The 21160-nt window shown below is 38.5% G+C and overlaps 1 protein-coding gene across 1 annotated transcript in view; it reads left to right on the top strand.

Moving 5' to 3' along the window:
- cdh5 (cadherin 5) overlaps nt 1–20370 on the top strand; it is a 36504-nt gene extending 16134 nt beyond the window's left edge. Inside the window, exons 10-15 of the mRNA XM_067610694.1 lie at nt 740–849; nt 1329–1431; nt 6630–6760; nt 6968–7082; nt 11901–12033; nt 13827–20370. Coding sequence (XP_067466795.1) covers nt 740–849; nt 1329–1431; nt 6630–6760; nt 6968–7082; nt 11901–12033; nt 13827–14205 — 971 coding nt within the window. The 3' untranslated portion in view covers nt 14206–20370. The remainder of the gene's footprint in view (nt 1–739; nt 850–1328; nt 1432–6629; nt 6761–6967; nt 7083–11900; nt 12034–13826) is intronic.
- The last annotated feature ends 790 nt before the right edge of the window (nt 20371–21160 follow it).

Here is a 21160-nt window from a genome sequence, read left to right on the forward strand (position 1 = left end):
GTACAAGAGACATTAAAGAGACCCACATGTTTATCAAAAGAGGAAATGTCAAAAAAAAAACATCACTGATGTAAAATAAATGTAAAAGCTGCTTGTGACAAAAAAAAAAACACAGCTCACAAATAGAAATCCTTTGTCAATTGACCTTAATCAGTTCCATTAAGACACAGCTGATCGGCTTCATGGATAATCACTGTCAGATCAAGATCAAGACAGAAGTGAAGATAACATATTAAGTCATCACAAATGCTGCAAAAAAACATAGAAACTTAAGAATTCGGAGGCTTTATAAAAAAGATAAACTGACAATGTTTTGAGCAAAAAGAAATTGAGAAAATGGAGTGACCAGCATAAGAAAAATTCAAATAAATGTATGATTTAAAGTATAATTCGCTCTCCTGTTGGCACACTTGTGTCTGTGTTTAAAAAGGATGATTTGTCTTGCCTTCATATTAAGTTCAATAAGATGAAATTACAGAGTTACAGGTCAAATCCCTGCAGGCAACTCCCCGAGACATGACGTTCACTTCTTTTTAGAAGCGTCGTGCAAACATTTCTCATTATATTTGCTACATCAAACTGCAATGTTGACTGTTTCCATTGTCAGCACACTGTGAGATAGATAAGATGTGATGAGCCAGTGCTACCATTGTAATTGCAAAATTTTAAGCCCCGCAACAAACATCCACCATTACAATAGACTGAAACTAATCATGTGCTGTTGTCTCTTCTCCTTTAGGTTTGGAGTCATTTGTCAAAGTTAACATTATAGTTCAGGACATCAATGACAACAAGCCTGAACTGTCTGTGGATGAGATCTTTTTATGTGAGAGCGACAATGCTGGAACGGTAAGAGACTGTTAGTTACAGTATTTTCTATAGGTTATCAGTTGATTTGGATGTTTTTTTATATATTTTATTCATTGCATCTCTAAAGACTCTTTATCAGCCTGACCTGCATCATCTGAAACTCAGTAGATTAGTAATATAATAATAGTCTTTGTGGCATTATGTTTTTCAAAAAATGGACCAGCACTAATGTCTTTGTCACAACTTGAGACCAGGATGGCAGTTGGGTAATTGGATGGCAGTTGGGTAACAATGTAAATTAGGTAAATTGTGAATTGAAATGATGTAAAATGACCACAAAAATGGTAAATGGACTTTGTTTACCGTATACTGTATACAATTGTGACTTTATCCTGGCAATAGTAGGATGTTAAGAATAGATTAACTGCATACATTTAGGACTTCAGTGGATATGAAGTAAGTTTGAATGCAGGATGAATATATGTCAGTTTCATAGTTTGTTTGTCTTAAATCTGCAGGTGATTGGGACTTTGAGAGCCACAGATAAAGACGACCAGCCAGCTTCCTTCACTTTCAGCCTGGCCAATCCGAGCTCCAACTTCTCCATCAAGGACAATGGCAGTAAGTCTTTGTGTGCTCTGAGTATATATTTACTCTTCTTTTCTTGCTTGTTGCTCTAAATGGTGGTTGAAGGAAGCACTGGCCTCAGCACTTGTTGCTATGCAACGACTGAAACTCCATTTAAAGCGCAGTGCTTTGTTGCTGAAAGTTCAAATTATTTTAACTTCTCAAAGCATGCTTTGGTTCTCCGAGCCAGACGGAGGATTTAGAGAATCTGTCTGGGACCATAAGTGTTGTCTGGAATGCACAACAGCAAATATTGAAAATAATGAGAGCAAGTGGCTCAGTGGATTTACAGATGACTCTGTATGTATTATAATTTCATCCCATCCGAGACTGTAGGATGAACATGTCATTACTACACGCAGTGCTGCTGTGGTGCTACTTACAAACAAAATGATGAGGAAAAGTGTAATGGAAAACTGCTCCAAGAGGACAATTTGGGATACGAATGAGGGCACGCACACAGCGATTTAGGTTTTGATTATGTGTTTAGTGCTCTGATAGGTATGTGGGAATACAAAAAATGTAGTAAGACATAAGAGAACTTCAGTCAGCAGAGGTCACAAAGCCTCATTGATCAAACATGAAACAGACTTTGGCATATAGTGTAATGTTTCACTAAATTTCACTAAAATTATGGAATAAATTTAATATATTCCATATGGACACTGTATATTTGTTTATGCATGCAAACGGGACTAATAGTCTGGCCAGCGGCTCTGTGAGGTTGCATTGAGCTAAATACTAGCATCAGTATGCTAGCATGCTGATGTTTAGAAGGTACTGTACAATGTTTACCGAGTTCACCATCAACATTGACCGACAGTTGAACCTGTTAGCATGGTAGCATTTGCTAATTAGCACTAGACGTATGGAAAGTATAGCTGTAGCTGATGGGAATGTTACAAATTTTGCAGGTATTTGGTCATAAACTTAAGTTAAAATTTTGACCTTATGATGGATGCCAATCCATCTGTTATGTGTTGAGATATTTCACTCAATAGTTGAAAATGTTGGCTTTTTGTTGGTGCTAGACAAGACGTCAGGGAAGTCATTAGGCTTCATCCCCTGGGCACCATGGATATCTGTGGCAAAATTCATGGCAATCCATCTAATAGTTGCTGAGAAATATCAGTTTGGACCAAATTATTCAATCAAACTTTATTTATATAGCACCTTTAAGTCGAATGCAATTCAAAGTGCTTTGTGAAATCTGCTTTTACACCTCCTAATTTAGTTTATACTATATATTTGAATAAACACACTTGTATTTATTCTTTGCCTCAGTAGCTGTCTGGTGCTAGCTCCGTCATATGGTGGCAAGCTTTCTGTTTCCAAAAGATTATTCTAAATTCAAAACAGCACCTACATTCAGCAGATCTGGTGTATTTGGGTGTAAAAATATAAATGAACAATTAAAAAAATGTCAGCTCAAATAAACAGACTGTGACAAACACTGTAGAGGATGGTATTAAACTCAGCAGAGACGTTTTCTTTGATCCAGACGTTGATATTTAGGCAAAGGTTGGCGCTCTGTTACGTCAGGTTTCTAAAGCCTATTTGGGTTATTCAACTTAGGACACAAAACGGCACAAGTAAAACAGTTTTCATAATTTTTGATCATCACATACCCTCATAATACATGAAAGCCAGAGGAAAAGTGTTACCAACTGTTCTAGTCAAATATTAAAAGTGTGAATAGATGAAAGCGTAAGGTATTCAGATGAAAGATTTAGGTGAAGTGTTACTATTTAATTTAAGTGAAACTTGAAACATGCTCAAAGAAAGATAAACAGGGGGGGAAAAAAAGCATGAACTTGCCTCATCCATTTCCTCTCTGCTCATGCCTGGAGGGGTTGACATGTTGAACCGATGGAGAAAAAGGAAGAGGAAGATGGAGGGGAGCAAATGGAAAGACAGATGAGGCAGAGTTGCAAGAAAAGATGAAAGGAGCCAGGAGGAAGAGATCAGGATTAAGGGAGACGGGTGATATTAAAATAAGACTGTGTTAAAATGAGGTGGGGAGGCGAAGGAGGGAATAGTGAAGAGGGATAAACAAGAGAATAAAAAGAGTGAGTAAAAAAAAAAAAAAAAGAAAAGGTATGAAGAAATTGATAGGAGAGAAGAAATGGGAAAAAATATAGTAGAGAGGAGGAAAAGGTGAGAGAAACAAAGAGAAAGATGACGAGAAAATCAAAAACTGAAAGGAAAGCAGACAATGGAGGAGGATAGAGGATGAGAAGAGGGGAGGAAAGAGAGGAGGAAAAGAAAGAAAAAAAAGCAAAGTAGAGCAGTAACTATAATGAGAAGAGTGAAGAGAGGGGAGGAGAAATGACGGTAATGATAGAGCGAAGTGGAGATGAGACGAGGACATGATAAAAGAAGAAAAATCAAATGTTCGAATGAGACTTTGAAAAGTAAAGGGGAGGGAAAGGGAGGAGAGGACGATAGGAGAAAAATGAAAAGAGGGAGGAGAGGAGACGAGGTGGATGGTTTTTCTATAAGTGCTGGTTGTCAGTGTGAACCTCTGTTCTCCCCTGTGGCTCAAGACTGTGGCCCCCAAAAATAATCTGACAGCACCTCACACCACTTAACACACAAACTCAAAACACGGCACGCACATGCAACAAGAGCTGCAAAGTGAAGACTTTTAAAATATTTATCGGCTACAAGCTCTTTAAAACTTGCAAAAAAACAACCACGGTTTCATTACGGGATCCAGGAAGACACACACACACACACACACACACACACACACACACACACACACACACACACACACTCCAACAGTCAGTGTAGCCGCACAGTGAAGTGACAGGACTCTGTGTTCAGACCAGGCGACTACACGAAGCTCACTGCATTAATATCAGACAGACACACTGAGACAACAGTGAGAGGAAGAGAGAGGAAGACAAAGAGTGAGGAAAAAAAAAAAAAAAGACTAATGAGATGCAGAAAAAGAGAGAACAAAAGAAATATAGAGAGGACAGTGTGACAATCTAAAGAGACAGGAAAGACATAAATTCAAACAAAAAAAGGAGCAGGAGACAAGACAGAGAGCAGGGATGAGATGAAGGGAGGACAGAAACTGTTTTCATCTTTTATTCAGTTAGTCAGTTATTCAGTTAGGCTTCATCTGCACCCGTGTCCTCCCACACACACTTTGACTGACTATGTCTAAGACAATACAGTGGAAACCTGATCTGAGCGAGGTGGTTGTATAAACATAATTACATAGGGAGCAACTTTCATGAAAGAGTCAGTTTACCTAAGCTAGAAAAAAAAAATCTTTTCTCACTTCACACCTCTAGCAGCATCTTGCCATCAGATGGTTTTGGCTTTAATTGCTTTAGTATCTTAAAATCCGTCTGCGAGATTTCTGCCTCCACCTCGACACGATTGAGATGAATTTAATTGAGAACAAACAAAAAATAACAACAGCAAAAAACAAAAAGATGAAAGAGGCTATAATCGATATTTTTTTATAACAATGTATCACCCAACTCTGCATCTCCCTTCACTTTTGTGGAGCTTGATAACGAGTTTCAACTCATTGTTTTGTCGTCCGGCTGCAACTTTACTGTTTTGGTTCGGTCTCACCGCTCTCAGACAGCTGTTTACCAAGAAAAACCTTTGAAAACCCACTGGGCACCACCTGCTCAGCACCAACCGGCAAACAGGCACAGTTAGCGACAAGCTGGTGAACATAGTGGAGCATTTAGCAGCTCAAGAGCCGGATGTTTCCCTCAGGAGTCGGTAGAGCCAAAAATTGCGCTAATAGAGAGTGAATATTGGACTTACATTCACCAGGTGGACAGAAACACGACTCCCAGTGAATGATAGTGTTGCTCCATGACTGCTGGTTGAAATAAGGAACTGTTTGCGAATAAGTTTGCAGTTTCCGCTGCCCCTAAGTTGCCAAAAAATCAGTTATTGCAGGTTTAAACAGAAACAGTGTCTCAGTTTCTATAATCTACAGAATACATTCTGAACAGTTTGAGTTATTTCTTTGGAAGAAAAGTAATTTTAATGATTTATTGATAGGATGATTCAACATGTTCTCATCCCAGGTCGTCAAATACTGATGCACAAGGTACCTTTGGCATGAGATCCAATGGGGCTTTCAAGTAAATCCAATGAAGACCCATCTGTGGCAATATTACACACTCAGAGCTGGTGTGGTCTGGTTAGGTTTAGGCACAAAAAACCTTAACACTAAGTGTTTTTTGTGCCTAAACCTAAACAGACCTTAACCACAGCATTGTCACATCATAAAACATCATTATTTGACAAATGATGTTGTCCTGCTGATTAGAAAACGCTCCTGTGGTTCATTGTGGAGTGCATGGGCAAATGACCAATGTAAATGATTAATTTGGAGGACTTGTTGCTTTGTTTTTTATCTAAATGTGCCCTTAAACCAGAACTATATGTTTCTTTGTGTGAGAGTTTAACAGAGGTATACAGTGTGTCGAGGTTTGAGCGTACACAAGGGTCTTTCCTGCAATTGTGTTCACTGAAATTCCTCCAGTGGTGGGATATTGTGGAAAAAGGCTCTCCCCACCATCACAGCAGGAAACTTCTGCCTGGTGGGGATTTGACTAATGACTGTATTGTTGGACGGGTCTACAGAGGAGACATTGCTCCGTTCTGCTCGACACGTTTATGTTCGTTTTTGTTGTGTTGTTCTGTTCCCTTTTGGTGGTCTTGAACTTTAGTCCGGCCACCAATTAACCAGATTAGATTCAAATGACTGGGGGCTATATTGTATTTGTACAGACGTTTATACTCACAGAATCTGCTCAGGAAAGGAAATAATCATTTGACCATTTATAAAACTTTTGGTCCAATGATTGCAGGGTTTTAAGGCGCTGCCATTATCTATAATCCTAAATTACCCAAATGGTAAATGCACTAAACTGACAAATAATGACAAATTACCTGTCTGCTTTTATGTAAGGACTCTTCTGGCTCTCATATCTTGTTTTATCTCCGGAACAGACATTTGTATAAATAGACTCTAAAGACTCTATAAACTGAGCAGGTGAACATTAGATTCGCTTCAGTGAGAAGAGGGGATGAGTCAGACGGATTCGACATGGATTTTGCAGAAAGGAAAGGTACATTTGTGTTGCAAACATGGCTGTAATATTTTGTGCACTAACTGTGGGTGTTTATGTGTTTCCTTGTTAAAGACAACTCAGCAGACATCTTAGTGAAACAGGGGCCGTTCAGCCTGGATGACCCCAGGGATTACAGCGTGGATGTAAGCATCAGTGACGGAGGACGACCCGTCCAGACCAGCGTCACCAAACTAGCAATCAAGGTCTGTGTGTGTTTTTGTGCGTCTGTGATGCATTAAACTGCTTCAAATTTTAATTGCACAGATGAATAACAAAATGTATTTAGTCAGAATCGACTGTTTCCTTTTACACAAAAGACAGTCATCAGTATTTGTAGCAATCACTGCTTGATCAGTCATTTTATTTAACTAATTTATTAATTAAGTGATTGCTTGTTCCTCCTGTTGTAGGCGTGTCGTTGTGATGCCAGGCGAATTCCTACACATTGCAAAGCTGTTGCTCAAAGGATGGGAGTCAGTGTTCATGCCCTGATAGCCATTCTGCTCTGCATACTGACCATACTGGGTAGGTTCAAGTACCATCTTTCTGTCTTTCTTTTGTTCTGTCATAGTCTCCATCTTCAGTGGAAAAACAAATTGCTGCAGTTTTTTTTTTCTGCGCAGCATTTCTCAGAGCGCACCTGTCAACCAAACAATGTGAGCAGGGTTTTCCATCAGAGTGAAGATAACATTGAGAGTTTGAAACCGTTCTGCATTTTTAACAGGACCAAATAAAGGCTTTTAATGTCTTTTCTCCTTGCTCGACATGAGCATGCCTGAAGGACTTCTTTTTTTTTTTTGTCGGTGACCATTTTTTTCATCTTCAAGAGCACCTCAAGGATACTTGGATTTACTGCATGTCAAACTGATAGAGCAATTGGCTTCTGCATTTTTTTGCATACTAATATAAACCAAGTCTCCTTGCACTTATCCTGCGCTTGTTCATTATCAGAAGTGGAGGGATGAAACACGTCATTACCAGCCTCCTGCAGCCTCCAACCTGCATTCATGCTACCAAGTAAATTTGGAAAACTGTTGAGCAAGACTTTTAACTGTTCAGGTCAAAGCAACTAACAGTAATACATCCAGTTCAGTCTCAGTTCATATGATAATCCTGCAGAATACGGTTTACATCTAAAACCATGCTGATGCGTGAAATAGTGTGATGTTCATATAGCACAGCAAAAAGTCATGCTGTGTAAGACAGGGTGTTGGATGAGTGTGTCACTTAAATGTTTGATTATCTAAATGTAACCAAATCTAAACAATACAGTTGTGGCAGTGCATGGATATCTCACAGATCTGCAGTGACTGTTCAAAAACTTCCCCACTGAACCATTTTCCAAGGTTTCGCTGAATCATCTATCAGCATTCTGTTGCAACAGTATGTTCACTGATTTATCTGATGAAAATTAAACGTAAAAAGCAACTTAACAGCAGCTGAAAATAAGTTATTTGCTGACCTCCAGTGGTTTAACCTCTCACCCTGCTGCAGTGATGTAGGAGTGTACCCCAGGGTGTGTCAGTACACAGTGACATCACTGATGGGTGTGGTTTCAGGTGCAACACACTTGAAATCTGTGGCCCTTTAAAAGTGTTTTAAAAACAATATTTCCTGTTTGTGTGCCATGTTCATTTAATGTCATGTTTCATATTTGGAAGAAGGAAATCCTGAGTTATGAATCACTATTCTGGAAAATACAGAGTATCACTTATTATATGACTCAGGGTTTATCAGACACTGGATGTGCAGATAAGCCTTTGTATAATGGCCACAGTTTGAATCAGGGATAGAAAGCAGCTTAAACAGACATTCATGAGTGACTTTTAGTTTCAGCCTTGATTGGTTTATTGCCAGTTAACAAACAAGTATAAAATACCTTCTTAAATCCATGTAGTTGTTATGGTTTGAGAGGAATTCATGAAGATGGCATCAATGAAAGATGCAAAATGCCAACACTGAGGGACTGGGGCATGTGCACAGACTCACTTGCCCTTGCTTTGCCATAAATAAGGTTTGTGTTTTTGCAGGGAACTTTTCCCCTCCCGGTGTTGTTGGTTTTATGAATAATGCAGCGGCGGATGTGGAAATAATGCCTGCAGTTGTGAGCTCAATATTCTCTTTGATACCTTCGCCCCCTGCTCCTTTTTTTTTTTTTCTGGGGGAAAAAAAAAAAAAAGACACTTGTCATGTTGGATGCAAGTCACGCCAGAGATAGTTGGCCAAACAAGAGGGATCTGGGATGAGAAGTGCCGAGGAAGAAAGAGGAACTTAAAGATAAAGAGGGACGGAGGCGGAGTGACAGATTGAAAAAAAAACTTATATCTAGAGTTAGATACGGGAGGTGGAGAGGGGTGAAACAGGCAGACAGACGACTTAGACGAGGTGAAATGAGACCGACTGAGTGACAGAGCGAGACAGAAAGAGGTTAAAGAAGAGAGACGCCGAAGAGGAGAATTGTGGGAAAAGCAGCAGAAGAATAGGAGTGGTAATGAGGAGAGTTTATCAGCTCTTTAGGTGCCGTCTGCTTATCAAACACCACCAAACACTCAACCTATTAACTATTAATACACTCCTTCACTATCGCGCCTTTTCCCCTCCGTTTTTTTTTTTTTTCTTCATCTCTCTCTTCCTCTTTCTCTTTCCCTCTGGGTCTCTCTGTCTCTCTCTCTTTCTGTCTCCCTCTCTTCCTCTTTCTGTCTCTCTTTCTCTTTATCAAACACCCCCCCAACGCAGGCCAGATTAACTATTTAATGCACTTGTCATTATCTGCCAGAGCCCAAAGCAATTTACTGCGCTCCCCATTCACAGACGCATTTTCTCACAAGAAGTCGGGTTTGACACACGAAAAGAAAATTTTCTCAGTCGTTTTTCCACAAAGAAAGGGCTTCTTCTTTTTTTTTTTTTTTTTCCTTTTCTCGTCCTTCTAAGTCTGATATCTCCCGAGCTTATTAAACTGCAGAGCATGTGTTGTAAAAGATTAATCTGTTGGTTTCCCATGCAAACTTAAATTAGTCCCGCTCGCCCCCGACTAAAAGGCATGGCTAATGCTGCCCGTCCACTGAGAGAGAAAGAGGTTCATATCGGGACCGCGGCTCGGGGCCTAATCTAATGTCAAATTTATCCTTCCTCTCCTCCTTCTCTCCTCTTGTGTCTTCTCTCTTCGTTTCCTCACCCTCCACTTCTCTCATTTCTTCCTTCCTTCAGTCGATGGCTGCTCCCCTTATTTGTTTCTTCTTTCCTTTGATTCTTTCTCTTCCTTTCTCCTGCTTCCTTGTCCTCATTCCTCCTCTCTTTAGTTTATATACAGGGCGTAAGCAAGAAAAAGAAAAACTTTACTTTGTTTCGTTTACCCCACTTTTTCATCAACTTGGACGATAAGTGTAGCAACTTAGCAAAAATGCTTGTTTGAACCTGGTTTTTTGTCTTCATATAACTTGTTAAAGTCTGTTTTATGCCTTTCTTAGTGTTAAATCTCCTGTAGGTCACATTACGATAGCTGGGACAATTATAGTTATGACTTGTGCGTTACGATGGATCAGACCAGTTCTAGTGTGGGACCACTGGTGATGAAAACTGAGAAAAATATCATGGAGTTGCTTCCTGTCATACTCATTAAAATGATTTTAAACATGCTTTATGACTTGAATCAAGACTGTTTGTCACATTTACAGTTTACAGTCCTCGTTGCCCACATTTCTACAACCACATTTCTGTGCAAATTGGATCAGAAATCAGCAAGGCAAACTGTTTTTGATGAATTTCCAATTCTGTTTTTGGTACAGGAACATGTGATAATTCGTGTTCTCATGAGATTTTGTGGGTTACTGGCAATTTAACACTACTGGCTGTCATCCAGTGTATTTCCTCTCTATATACTCAGTTGTTCAAAACGTTCTCTCGCTGAATATAAAGACAAAAAAAATCTCACTTGTGATTGTTAGTGTAGTGTGGGATGTTGAGTCTTTGTTGATTTCAATAATCTTAAAGTTTGTTCCCACCTTCATGCGATATATTCAACTAGTCCTCAAAATCAAACAACATAATAGTTTCCTTCCAAAACAACAAATAATCAGAAAAACTTCATTATTCGTTGCAAGTTGATGGAAATTAGTCTTTCATGTGGCCCATGCAGGTAAACAAAGAATAGAAACATACATGTAGCAAAAAATATACAGTATGCACACATTGTTAAAAGAAGAACATGCATTTACACTATAGTGAAGAAGAGTTTGTAAAGTGCAGATATTTGCAAGTGTTTTACAAATAGCTGTTCCAAAACTAAAATTATTTTCTGATCTGGCACCACTAACATCTCGGTTAGGCTGATGGAAAGATCATGGTTTTGATTTGGAACCAGCATCGACTGTAAGAAGGAAACAGGAAGTGAACCATCCATCTTCGTCACTTGAACAAAAACAACTGATGCTGTTTTTTTTTCTTGAGAGCGCAGTCTTGATATCTCATTAATTTATCTTTTAAGACACTTATCCTTCCATTCTTTGTTTTTACTCTCTTCCTTCCCTCTGTTTCCTCTTCTCTCTTTCTCAATTGTTTATTTCTTCAACCTCCGCCAGCTCCAACTTTCTTTCCCTTTCCTTTCTTTCTCATCCACCGTCACCTTGTTTTCTCATCTTCATTTCCACCTCCCCCCTGTATTTACTCAGTCTTTCTTCCTGTTTCTTATACTCTTCTCTCTCTCTTTCTCTCTCTCTTTGCAGAGTCTGTCTGTTTGTCTCTTGCTGAGTAGATTCATTTGAGGTTTTTTTTGTGCTTGAAGCGAATGTTGCAGACACCTTCAACCATCCGCTCCTCATTTTCTCCTCTCATTTTTGCTCTGTTTTCCAGGCTCATTCCCTTGTTAGTGCTCTACTTTCCTCATTTGTTTCTTGCCCCAATTCTTATTCTGTTTTGGTTTTCCTGGCCTCATTTTCTCTCGCGATTTTAAATTCATAGAACCGTCGGTCGAGCAGGACAATCCGTCTGTGTTCGACTGTGAATCAATGCTTACTAATTTCTTAAGAGATGAGTCATGCCACAGGAGGGGTTTTTACACTTTACATCTTTTATATATTGCCTGAATACATGAATTAATTTTCTTTACCCACTTCTTCCTCAGGTAGTGGTTTACTTTTGACAGCTTTAATCTTGCAAGGCTAGACCTCACACTGATAGAACTGCACGTTTGGGGAATTTTTCATCTGCAGCAGTGTACTTTTGATTGGCTGCATGTAACTTGTGTTATAGATGCTGAGAAATGTGCTGACACAGAAGATTCACACACAGAAAGAATTTAACAGAATGAATATATTTAAAAAAAACAACCTCTGCTGTTCCTTTCAGTCATAGTGATCCTGTTTGTGATGAGGAAACGCTACCAGAAGGATTCTCTGGCCAGTATGAAGAACAGCGGGGAGATCCACGAGCAGCTGGTCACATATGACGAGGAGGGAGGAGGAGAGATGGACACGAACGGGTATGAAGATGAAAAGATACACTTCTATGAACCTTTATACAGAATACTGAAGTCCCCTTCCACTCAAAAATGTGTTTTGCTACTTCAGTTGGATGTTTGAGCTTGATGAATGTGAAGAGTTTGAAACTAGAAGGCTGTTTTCACATTTATCTACTGATTTTTTTTGAAGTTCTTCTGAGCTCATCGAAAAACTGAGTTTAAGGGGCGGGCCTATGAGCATAGTTTGTGATATCACTACTAGTTTGGAGGATATTCCTGGTCCAGTATGCAACTTACACAAGTGTGGAAACTTGAAGCCTCCAGTGCAGATAAACCGAGAATAGACTTTTCAGTGGAGTCGGAGACATCTTGTGTCCACCAGGAAAACTTGAAATGAATAATATTTGCATATTCATCAATTTTGGCATTTTCAAAGAGGGAGAAGGAGTAGAAGTAATTTTAAGGTTTTTAATGAGGCAATTGTACTTTCTTATGAGGAAAAAAACATATTAGACGCATATTATTTGAACCAGAGGATTTTTATATATCTTACATGTCTGGTGGGTATCTTTGAATGATAACTGAAATAAGCTGACAGGGTTCAGCAGCCTTGTCTTCAGAGATACATTTACTGTTTCTTCAGTGACATCTCACAAAGTAATGAGAGTTTTTAGCCTTTTTAGCCGTGTGGCTTCATCTGGACCACCACTGTGGTCCAGACTGAAAAACTACTGGATGGATTGCCATGTAATGTTTGTACAGACATTCATCTGACTTCATCTGAGATCAGGTTTCAGGAAGATTTGTAGTAACTTTGGTGATCTCTGACTTTTCATCCAGCACCATCATCAAGTCCAATGCTTTGATTTATGAACAAATACCTGAAAAACGAATTCCCGTTAGCCTGCTAATTAGCACGTTAGCATTTAGCTCCCTGCCTCATAGAGCTATTAGCATGGCTGTAGACTCTAAGTTTTTATTTTAAAACTAAACAACCAACAATAATTAATTAATGTCTAATGATGAAACTAGAAACTGAATGAATTTGCAAAAAAAGTCAAAACAACATCACTAATTTACTTCAGTGATTAAACTAAATCAAAGGAGGAAAACAAAAGAATCTGTGCTTTAAATGTCAACTTTCTTCACATTAATATTTCTGTTTATATTAAATGCATCTTCACAGCCACATTTTAATTTTTAAATACATATATATTTGTTTTTGTATATGTTTATTTTCATACATTGCTTATTAAATTTTCTTTGTATCAATGTTTTGTTTTATTATTTTACAATCTTTATACTTGATAGAAAAAATTAGACTGTATGAACTCTCCCCATTTGCAATATTTATATTCTTTGCTGTATCCTATAAATTTGCTGACCCAGTTCACCCAAAAAGAGTCATTAAAGTTTCATATAATCTGAATCTAATCTAATCTATATTTGAATAGTATTAAAACCATACATAATCTTACAGACTAAATAGTGCAACCTCAAATTGCAGAAGGTAGGACAGATTCAGATTCATGAATGGATAAAAAAAAGTGACAGAAACTGTAATGATTTCTGTTCTCAGAGAACACCAAGCATATGAAAGGGGGCTGTTACAGGAGGATAACATGTTACTGTCTAATTGTGAAATAGGATTTTTTAGTATATTTTATTAGGTTATATTTTAATTTCCGGCGATAGCACAGTATTGTCCTTATTTTATACGTTACGACCCTGGACACAGCTCAGCTCATGACCCCATTCTTAGAGGAGTTAACCAGCTCTCAGTTCAATAACAGACACTATTCCTCTCTCTTTAGTTACGATGTCTCCATCCTCACTTCCGCTTGCCACGATGGCTCTCTACTCCGCCACCCGGACCGCCACCCTCACCCCTCTCTCTACGCCATGGTCCAGAAACCCCCCCATCAACCCACCGCATGTAAGGGTGACATGGCTGTTATGATCGAGGTCAAGAAAGGCGAGGCGGACCACGACAGAGACGGCTTCCCCTACGACACTCTGCACATCTACGGCTACGAGGGACCAGAGTCCTTAGCTGGCAGCCTCAGCTCTCTGGAAAGTTCCTCCACCGGCTCGAACTTGGATTATGACTTCCTGAATGACTGGGGTCCGAGATTCAAGCCCCTGGCCGAGCTGTACGGGGTGGATGGGCCTGACCACTACCATCAATACTAATGGAGATGGTGTCTGCTAATAAGCATACATGATGCCAACATACACACACACACATACACACACACACACACACACACACATTCACATACAAACACAGTGCACCAGTGGTCAAAAACAGCCATAAAAATGCACTCACACATTGCCAAAAGCATGCCGGAAATATACACATTGTCAAAGAAGCAACACCTCGTTTTTATTCCATCCATTTTGTCTCTGGATAAGGAGCTTTGATCTAGCAGACGAAGTCTCCAAACTCTTCTCTAGCATCTGAAAACAGAATCAGGGCACTCTTGGTTCCAGTGTAACAACAACTAACTTTTTGTTATCGAGTGTCATTCCTGAATCCATTAGTTTGTTAAGGATCCTCAGTCTGTTCACTTATAGTCCGTAAATAAGATGTTCTTCAAACTCCAGGAAGCTCCATCAAGTCGAATCAAGGAAGAAGTTGTTGTTTATGGAGTTCTTTCTCTCTCTCTCTTTCTTTTTTTTTTGTGATGACGAGGCAACCTTTGCTTCCTCCAATGAGATGTCGGGAAAATATTTTAAACACCAGGACATGATGTCATAGGAGGAAGTGCAGATTAACTGCTTCATAAATGTTCAAGGGGATTGATTGTTGCTGTGATGTTTGACATCATAATCTTTTTTCTCTAGCTGAAAAGATCCCAGTAAGATGCTCCCTGCACTACAAGCCGAAGCCAATCAGAGTTCATCTTGGATAACTGATGAGTTAATCAGGTCCCTGCTGGCCAGCGATGTTACTCAGTTCAAATTCTTTATGTTCTTTTGCATTAGATTCATGTCTCAGCTTTCACATGCAGCGCCATTTTGCATCCCATTTGAGTGTTTAATTGCACAAAGAATTACAGGTAAAGGTTTTCTCTTTTTTTCTCTTAAAATTAGTGCTGTGCAAGCACCTATTCATCTACATATACATCTACCACGTATGCATGTCTCTTGTGAGACATGCATACTTGATAGATATAAATAAACTAAATATGGACATAAAGTTTACATTTACCGCAAAAAGAACATTACAGTCCTGACTAATATTGAGAGACATCCTGGGTATAATATTTCAGTCTTGTCATCTGGATATGAGCTCATTTGCATATGCATTTGCATTAACTAAAATTGGAATTTTAACATAAATGGAAGTTAATGGAATTTGTTTAGTTGATTCCTACTGGGGATGCAAAATGGAAGTCAAAGTAACTCACGTTGATTTGAGATTTTTTTCATACTCTTTGGTTATTTTCGGTATTGACTGCATGTAATCTCTTTCAACTTTGATGTTTTGTTTTGTTTTTTTAAATATCTGACAAAGGAGCCACAACCACGGCAAGAACGAGGTGATTTTATTTTTGATCTGAAGCTGATATAAATATGTTGGTTTATTGTTTGAGGCAAAAACTTTGAGCAGCCACATGAGTTTTAACTCAAAGAGGTTCAAAGCGTTGATGCCAGTTGTGTTTGCTTTATCTGAAATACTAAAGAGGGACGTCTTTAAGGAAAGTTCATCTCTGGAAAACTTATACTGTTCATTAGTTTGTGATGTCCAGTAGGTTATTTTATGAGGTGGCCATTTTCCCTTAATCTGCGCTGAATAATTGTGCTACATTTAGAGTATATAGCTAGATTTGCAACATTTTCCTCAACTCTATCTGGCCGCAAGTCTTAACATGAAATCAGGTGAAACTTAAAAAAAAAACGTTTCCGTCTTTGTGTTTCCCTGAAACCAACCACTATGAATGAGGAGTAATTTTCTAAGTGAGTCATTTTGCCAGTTTTCCCAGTCATCTTCTGCTGTAAGAAGAGAAAAGACAATGGACAGACAGACAGGAAATTGCACCGCTGCTGCTCAGACAGAATTACAGTGTGTTCCGATGTTTTATTTGACAGAACCCATCATCACACTTATTGTTGAGATGAAAGTCAAATTCTCAGAGGTCTACTAGAACAAAAGTCATTCAGACAACTCAGGAAACACTGAGCGACAAGAGCAGCTAGTTGGGCAGCTGAGTGCTGCTACGATGGCTCTGAGGTGGCTTGAATAACTTTAACCTCTCATCCTTTTGCCTACTGTGAGGTCATAAATCTCTGATCTAAAATTTAGACAATCCCTCGAATGTTTTTTGCAGATTTTCAGAAACAAAAAGCACTGACCATCAGTAAACACAACTTGAATTCTCTGAATCTTGAAACAGTTTCTTAACTGCAATTGGTGCCATTTAACAATAAGGCAAACTTACAAAGGCTTTATGATTTATCATAGGACAATTGGACTGATTGGTTGTTGAGGTTTTAATGGGAAGGTTTAGTTGTAATTACATACCATAGCACTGTTTATTTAGTTCCCACCTAAAAGAGCGTATACTCCAAAAATACTGATAAACAATACTGTAAGTATGCATGGTATAAACAGGATAAACCACCCTGAAGCATACAATTATCCAAAAATAACACTCTTTGGAGCCATACTCGTCCTCATCGTGCATTATTTTTTGATAACTGCAAGAGTTTTTGTGAGTTATCCTCTATGCAAGTCATTAGTCAATACTTTAAAGATCAGTAAAAAGCAGCAGCAACATTTCATGAATTGCAAGATTGTTAGCACCCTTTAAAGTGAAAAATCCCAATGTTTAGTGCACAGAATATCCTCTGCTAACATTTAAGATATTCTATTTGCCCTTTAAGTAATCAAGAACCACCACTCCCATGGACTGTTTGACCCCTGGTCTTCTGGGGAAATGCTGTAGAGCATCCAGCCAAAAACTATTTATCAATGACTCACTAGGTTTTATAACTACAGTCATTTTTGTATAAATGAAGGCCTTAGAGAAATGATGGCTTCTGCAGTTAGAAATTAATTTTAAAATGGCCATAGAGGTAAAAAGATCAGTGACAACTTAAATCAGTTTGCCTGACTGTAAAGTGGCACCCAGGGGCGGAGCTAGAGTCTCAGCACTGAGAAGGTGGAGTATTCTCAAAGGGCCTTTCTGATAAGTCATTTTAAAATTCACAACTGTAAAAAAGCTGATATACCCTGTCCTATTCTTTCCATAATCACAGATTGTCAGTTATTGAGCCAAGCAAGCTTATGTCTAAGAAGACATACAGTGAAGCTATGTTGTCAGACAGGTTTCCAGCCGCGTTCAAATGTTTCAGCACCAAAGACAGCACATGGCGAGGACAGCACACTGTGCTCTACATGTATCATTTGATGAACGTTTAAGTACCACCGCCGATAGACAGTGACCAGTACCATGTCTTTCTTACACAGGAATAACATAAACATAAAAGAGACAAGGTAATCTACAACACTACAAGGCCGATTCAAAAATAAAATAGCACGCAAATAACACGCGGCAAAGTGAGGTTGGATAGTCTGGCCACAAATAGCTCCTGATGAGCCTCAGACAGCTGAAATTTCATCTTGCGAGTTTCATTCACCACATACATAAAAAGACATGACTATCTCATAATTTACGTTTTCAGCAAAGTTAGTCATAAACTGAATCACTGCTTCTGCGATATTCACTGGAGTCAACGAGCGGACACACGAACAGCGCTACTCTGCCATTACAACCCACATTGTGGTCGGAGGGGGGATTACATCCATAGCGATAAGAACTACCATAGAGAATGAATGGAAGAAGTTAAGAGAGTGCCCCCACGGTCACTCCATTAATGCAGTCTAGTTTATATAGCAATATTTTCACAAAACATGCACACACACAGTCTCATGTCTTCAGAGGGACAGTCCCTTTACTTTTAAATGTACTTTCACTCCGGTTTGGAGAATTTAGTTTATTTATTCTCCTGTTTATTCTGTTTTGTTTGGACGTGAACTTGTTTCCTTAAAACTCTGGCTTGCTTGGAATGCCATTTGATAAACGGTGGATACAATAGCTGGAAGCCTTCTCAATGCTTTCCTGTTGGGTTCATATATATACTTAGAGCAGCCTGTTCCTTCACCTCACTCTCAGTCTTTCTCTCCTTCTTCCTTGTTTGCCTCCCCATGTCTCTCCCTCCCTTCTCTAATCAGCTAAAGCAAACAGTGGAGTCAACTTCCTGTCCATCTGGGAGTTGTGCCCGCCCCTTCCTGTGTGTGTTATCTCTCTCTTGAGCCGACACATTGTGCTCACTTCCCGTTAGCGAGGCATGGGAAACAACCTTGGAGGGAGGAAAAGGGGGCGAGGCAAGTAGAAACATGGGATGAGGTTGGGGGGTTAAGAAGAGACAAAGATGAAGAGAACAATGAAGAGCAGTGATAAGTTTTCCAGCTGAGCAGAACCACTTCAAAACCAAAGACGTGTGTGATGAAACGCTGAGACACAGCGCACAAGCAAGAGGTGATAACATCCTGTTACCCTGGCATCTTTATGAAGCAACTGTGATAAATTCTTTCTCAGAAATGTCTGAGACAAAACCTTTGTAGAATAACAATAGTTAAAACTTAAAATTTACAATTGGCAACTACTCACCTTGGTGGCAAAAAGTCAAGAAAATTAATATTCTAATATATGAGGGACTTTTAGCCTCAGTTCGTGCCTCTTATGTTATTTGTTTTACATTTTGGATATTTGCACTGATGGTTACATTCTAGTCACAAGCAAGCCATTTTTTATTCAGAAGGACAAATGTTAAATGTCTTGTGACAACACTTGATACCACTGCTGACATGTCTGAAGTCCCTAAAAGTCTTTTCTATGTTGACAGAAAAATATAAAGTTGTTGTTTTTTTTTTTTTGCATTTGTTTGTCTGTTATTACCATTATTTTAGTTATTTTTAAAAGCTGAGTATGTGCACAACAAAATCTTTTTTGTTGAAATCAGCAGCTTGTAACAGACAGCGGCGCTCTGTTATCTACTTTCCTAACAGCAATAATAAATGTTGGGTGCACTTAGGACGAGAAAGTCTGAGACAGTTTGAGAGACAATTTCAGCCAGCTCTGTTTTCACTCACTCATTTCAGAGTTCTGCAAACAACACATAAAAACACTATACATATACAATATGTAATATACATTCCCACCTCAAATGAAAAGTCATGAAAAAAATACATCAGTCATTGAACACTTAAAGATATGGAGCATGTGTTCAGTTGATTTCAACATACTGTATTGGAATAAAGGTTCGTAGTTTACAGCCCAACAACTAAAACATGTTGATTTTGGAACATTTGACGGGCATTTTCATGGTAATCTCTGGTGATTTATGCTACCATTTTTGGTTTCTTTTTTAACTGTTGCTCCAGTAGGAGCATCAGACATCTCCAAAATCCCGTCCATAACAGTGATGCCATTTTGATTTATGTTGCCAGCTTTGGTTTTTAATATCTGTATTTAAGTGCCACATTTGTCTTTAATAATAATTGTTTGTATTGTTTTTAATTGTTGGCTACCAGTGGTTGTATGATGGCATTTGTCTCCTCTATCAAATGGTGAATCACTTTGGATCCAAACAGTCACAAAGAATCTCTCAGGTTGGGATCCAGGCACTAAATAGAGTTGTTCACCTTCATGTCAAGTAAACAAACGCCCCATGAATATCAATATAATACTTTCAAAAAGCAGACCTTTAAGTGATTTAACTGTAATTTCATTTGTGTATCCCATGTGTTATTAAGGGAGTGTACTGAGTGAAATGTATATAGCAAAAAAAAATGTGCCTAATTGTGATTTTTCTCTGGCTTCACCTTGTTTTATTTTTTACACATCATTACTGTATTTAGAGGATTTTAAACTTGACACAATCTCTTTTTATTGCTGTAAAAAGTAACAATAGGCTCATTTTCTATAAATGAAAGAGTGGTGTTTGACGCATGAGTGACTGCCGGAGTGAATACGTGATTTTCTGTTTTGTCCACTTGTGTGTGTCTGTGTGCTTGTGATTGTACCCATGTACATACACACAAATGGGTTTCAAACCAATAAAAAAAATAGCAAGTACAACAAGTACAAACATTTCTTTCTCGTGTAAATACAGTAAGGGTTGTCAAGGGAGCATAATGTGCCTTTATACTTTCAAAAAAAAAATACTGTAATTCATTTTTTGATGGTGAACACAATGTTTTCTATATTGTTTTTATGGTGTATAGCAACTACTTTTTATTACCTGACATTTTTGTAAGTGTAGAATAAAAATAAACACTCAAATATGTTTTCTTGTCTTATGATTGGTGTTTTTATGTACCTGTGCTTTTAAAACACTCGCTCAACCTTACTCAGCCTTAGAAATGAAAGCTAAACTAATAAAAGATTACCAAGATTAGATTAGTCAAAAAAAAATGAGAGGTAACAAATCAGTACATTATGTTCACATTATATACTTTTGAACTTGTGTTTTTATGGATGAAAATGGTGAAATATTGCCAAAAAGTGAGCTTGTATGTATTGAAAAACTGAAATACTTTAAGGCCATTAGACCAGATCTCTTTTTTCCTCATCAAGCTATTGAAGAAAAAGAAATAGAAAAAGGAAGTAAAGCAGATGGAAACATATTTAAAAACTAGAAATATTTACTTAAAAAACATATGTCAGAGTTATGATTATAAAGCCTTTTCAGGGAGTGTTTTAAGGTTGGTTTGGAAACAATGACATCATGTGTCCTCATGATAAAATCATCACTCAGGCCCATAAAAGGAGAAGGTGTTTTTTGCTGATATAACCCCACAGTGAGGTCAGGTCAGGTGCATGATTTGTAGAGTAACTACAAAGTTTGAGTGTACACATGAAACTGATGAACACAACACGTATACATTTCCACACAGCTTTGATAAAGTCAATGTTTTCTGTATATGAGATTCCATGTGGTGAAGATCAGCTCTGGTCCTCGCTGTAAAATAATCCAACGTGTCAAATGTTACACAGTGAGGCAGCGTGAGGAAAGCTCTGATCTCCTTCACCTTGATCTTTGACATGTGAGTCCGAGGATATCCTCTGTTTTTTTT

The sequence above is a fragment of the Thunnus thynnus genome, chromosome 14, assembly GCF_963924715.1.
Source record: "Thunnus thynnus chromosome 14, fThuThy2.1, whole genome shotgun sequence".
Lineage (NCBI taxonomy): Eukaryota > Metazoa > Chordata > Actinopteri > Scombriformes > Scombridae > Thunnus > Thunnus thynnus.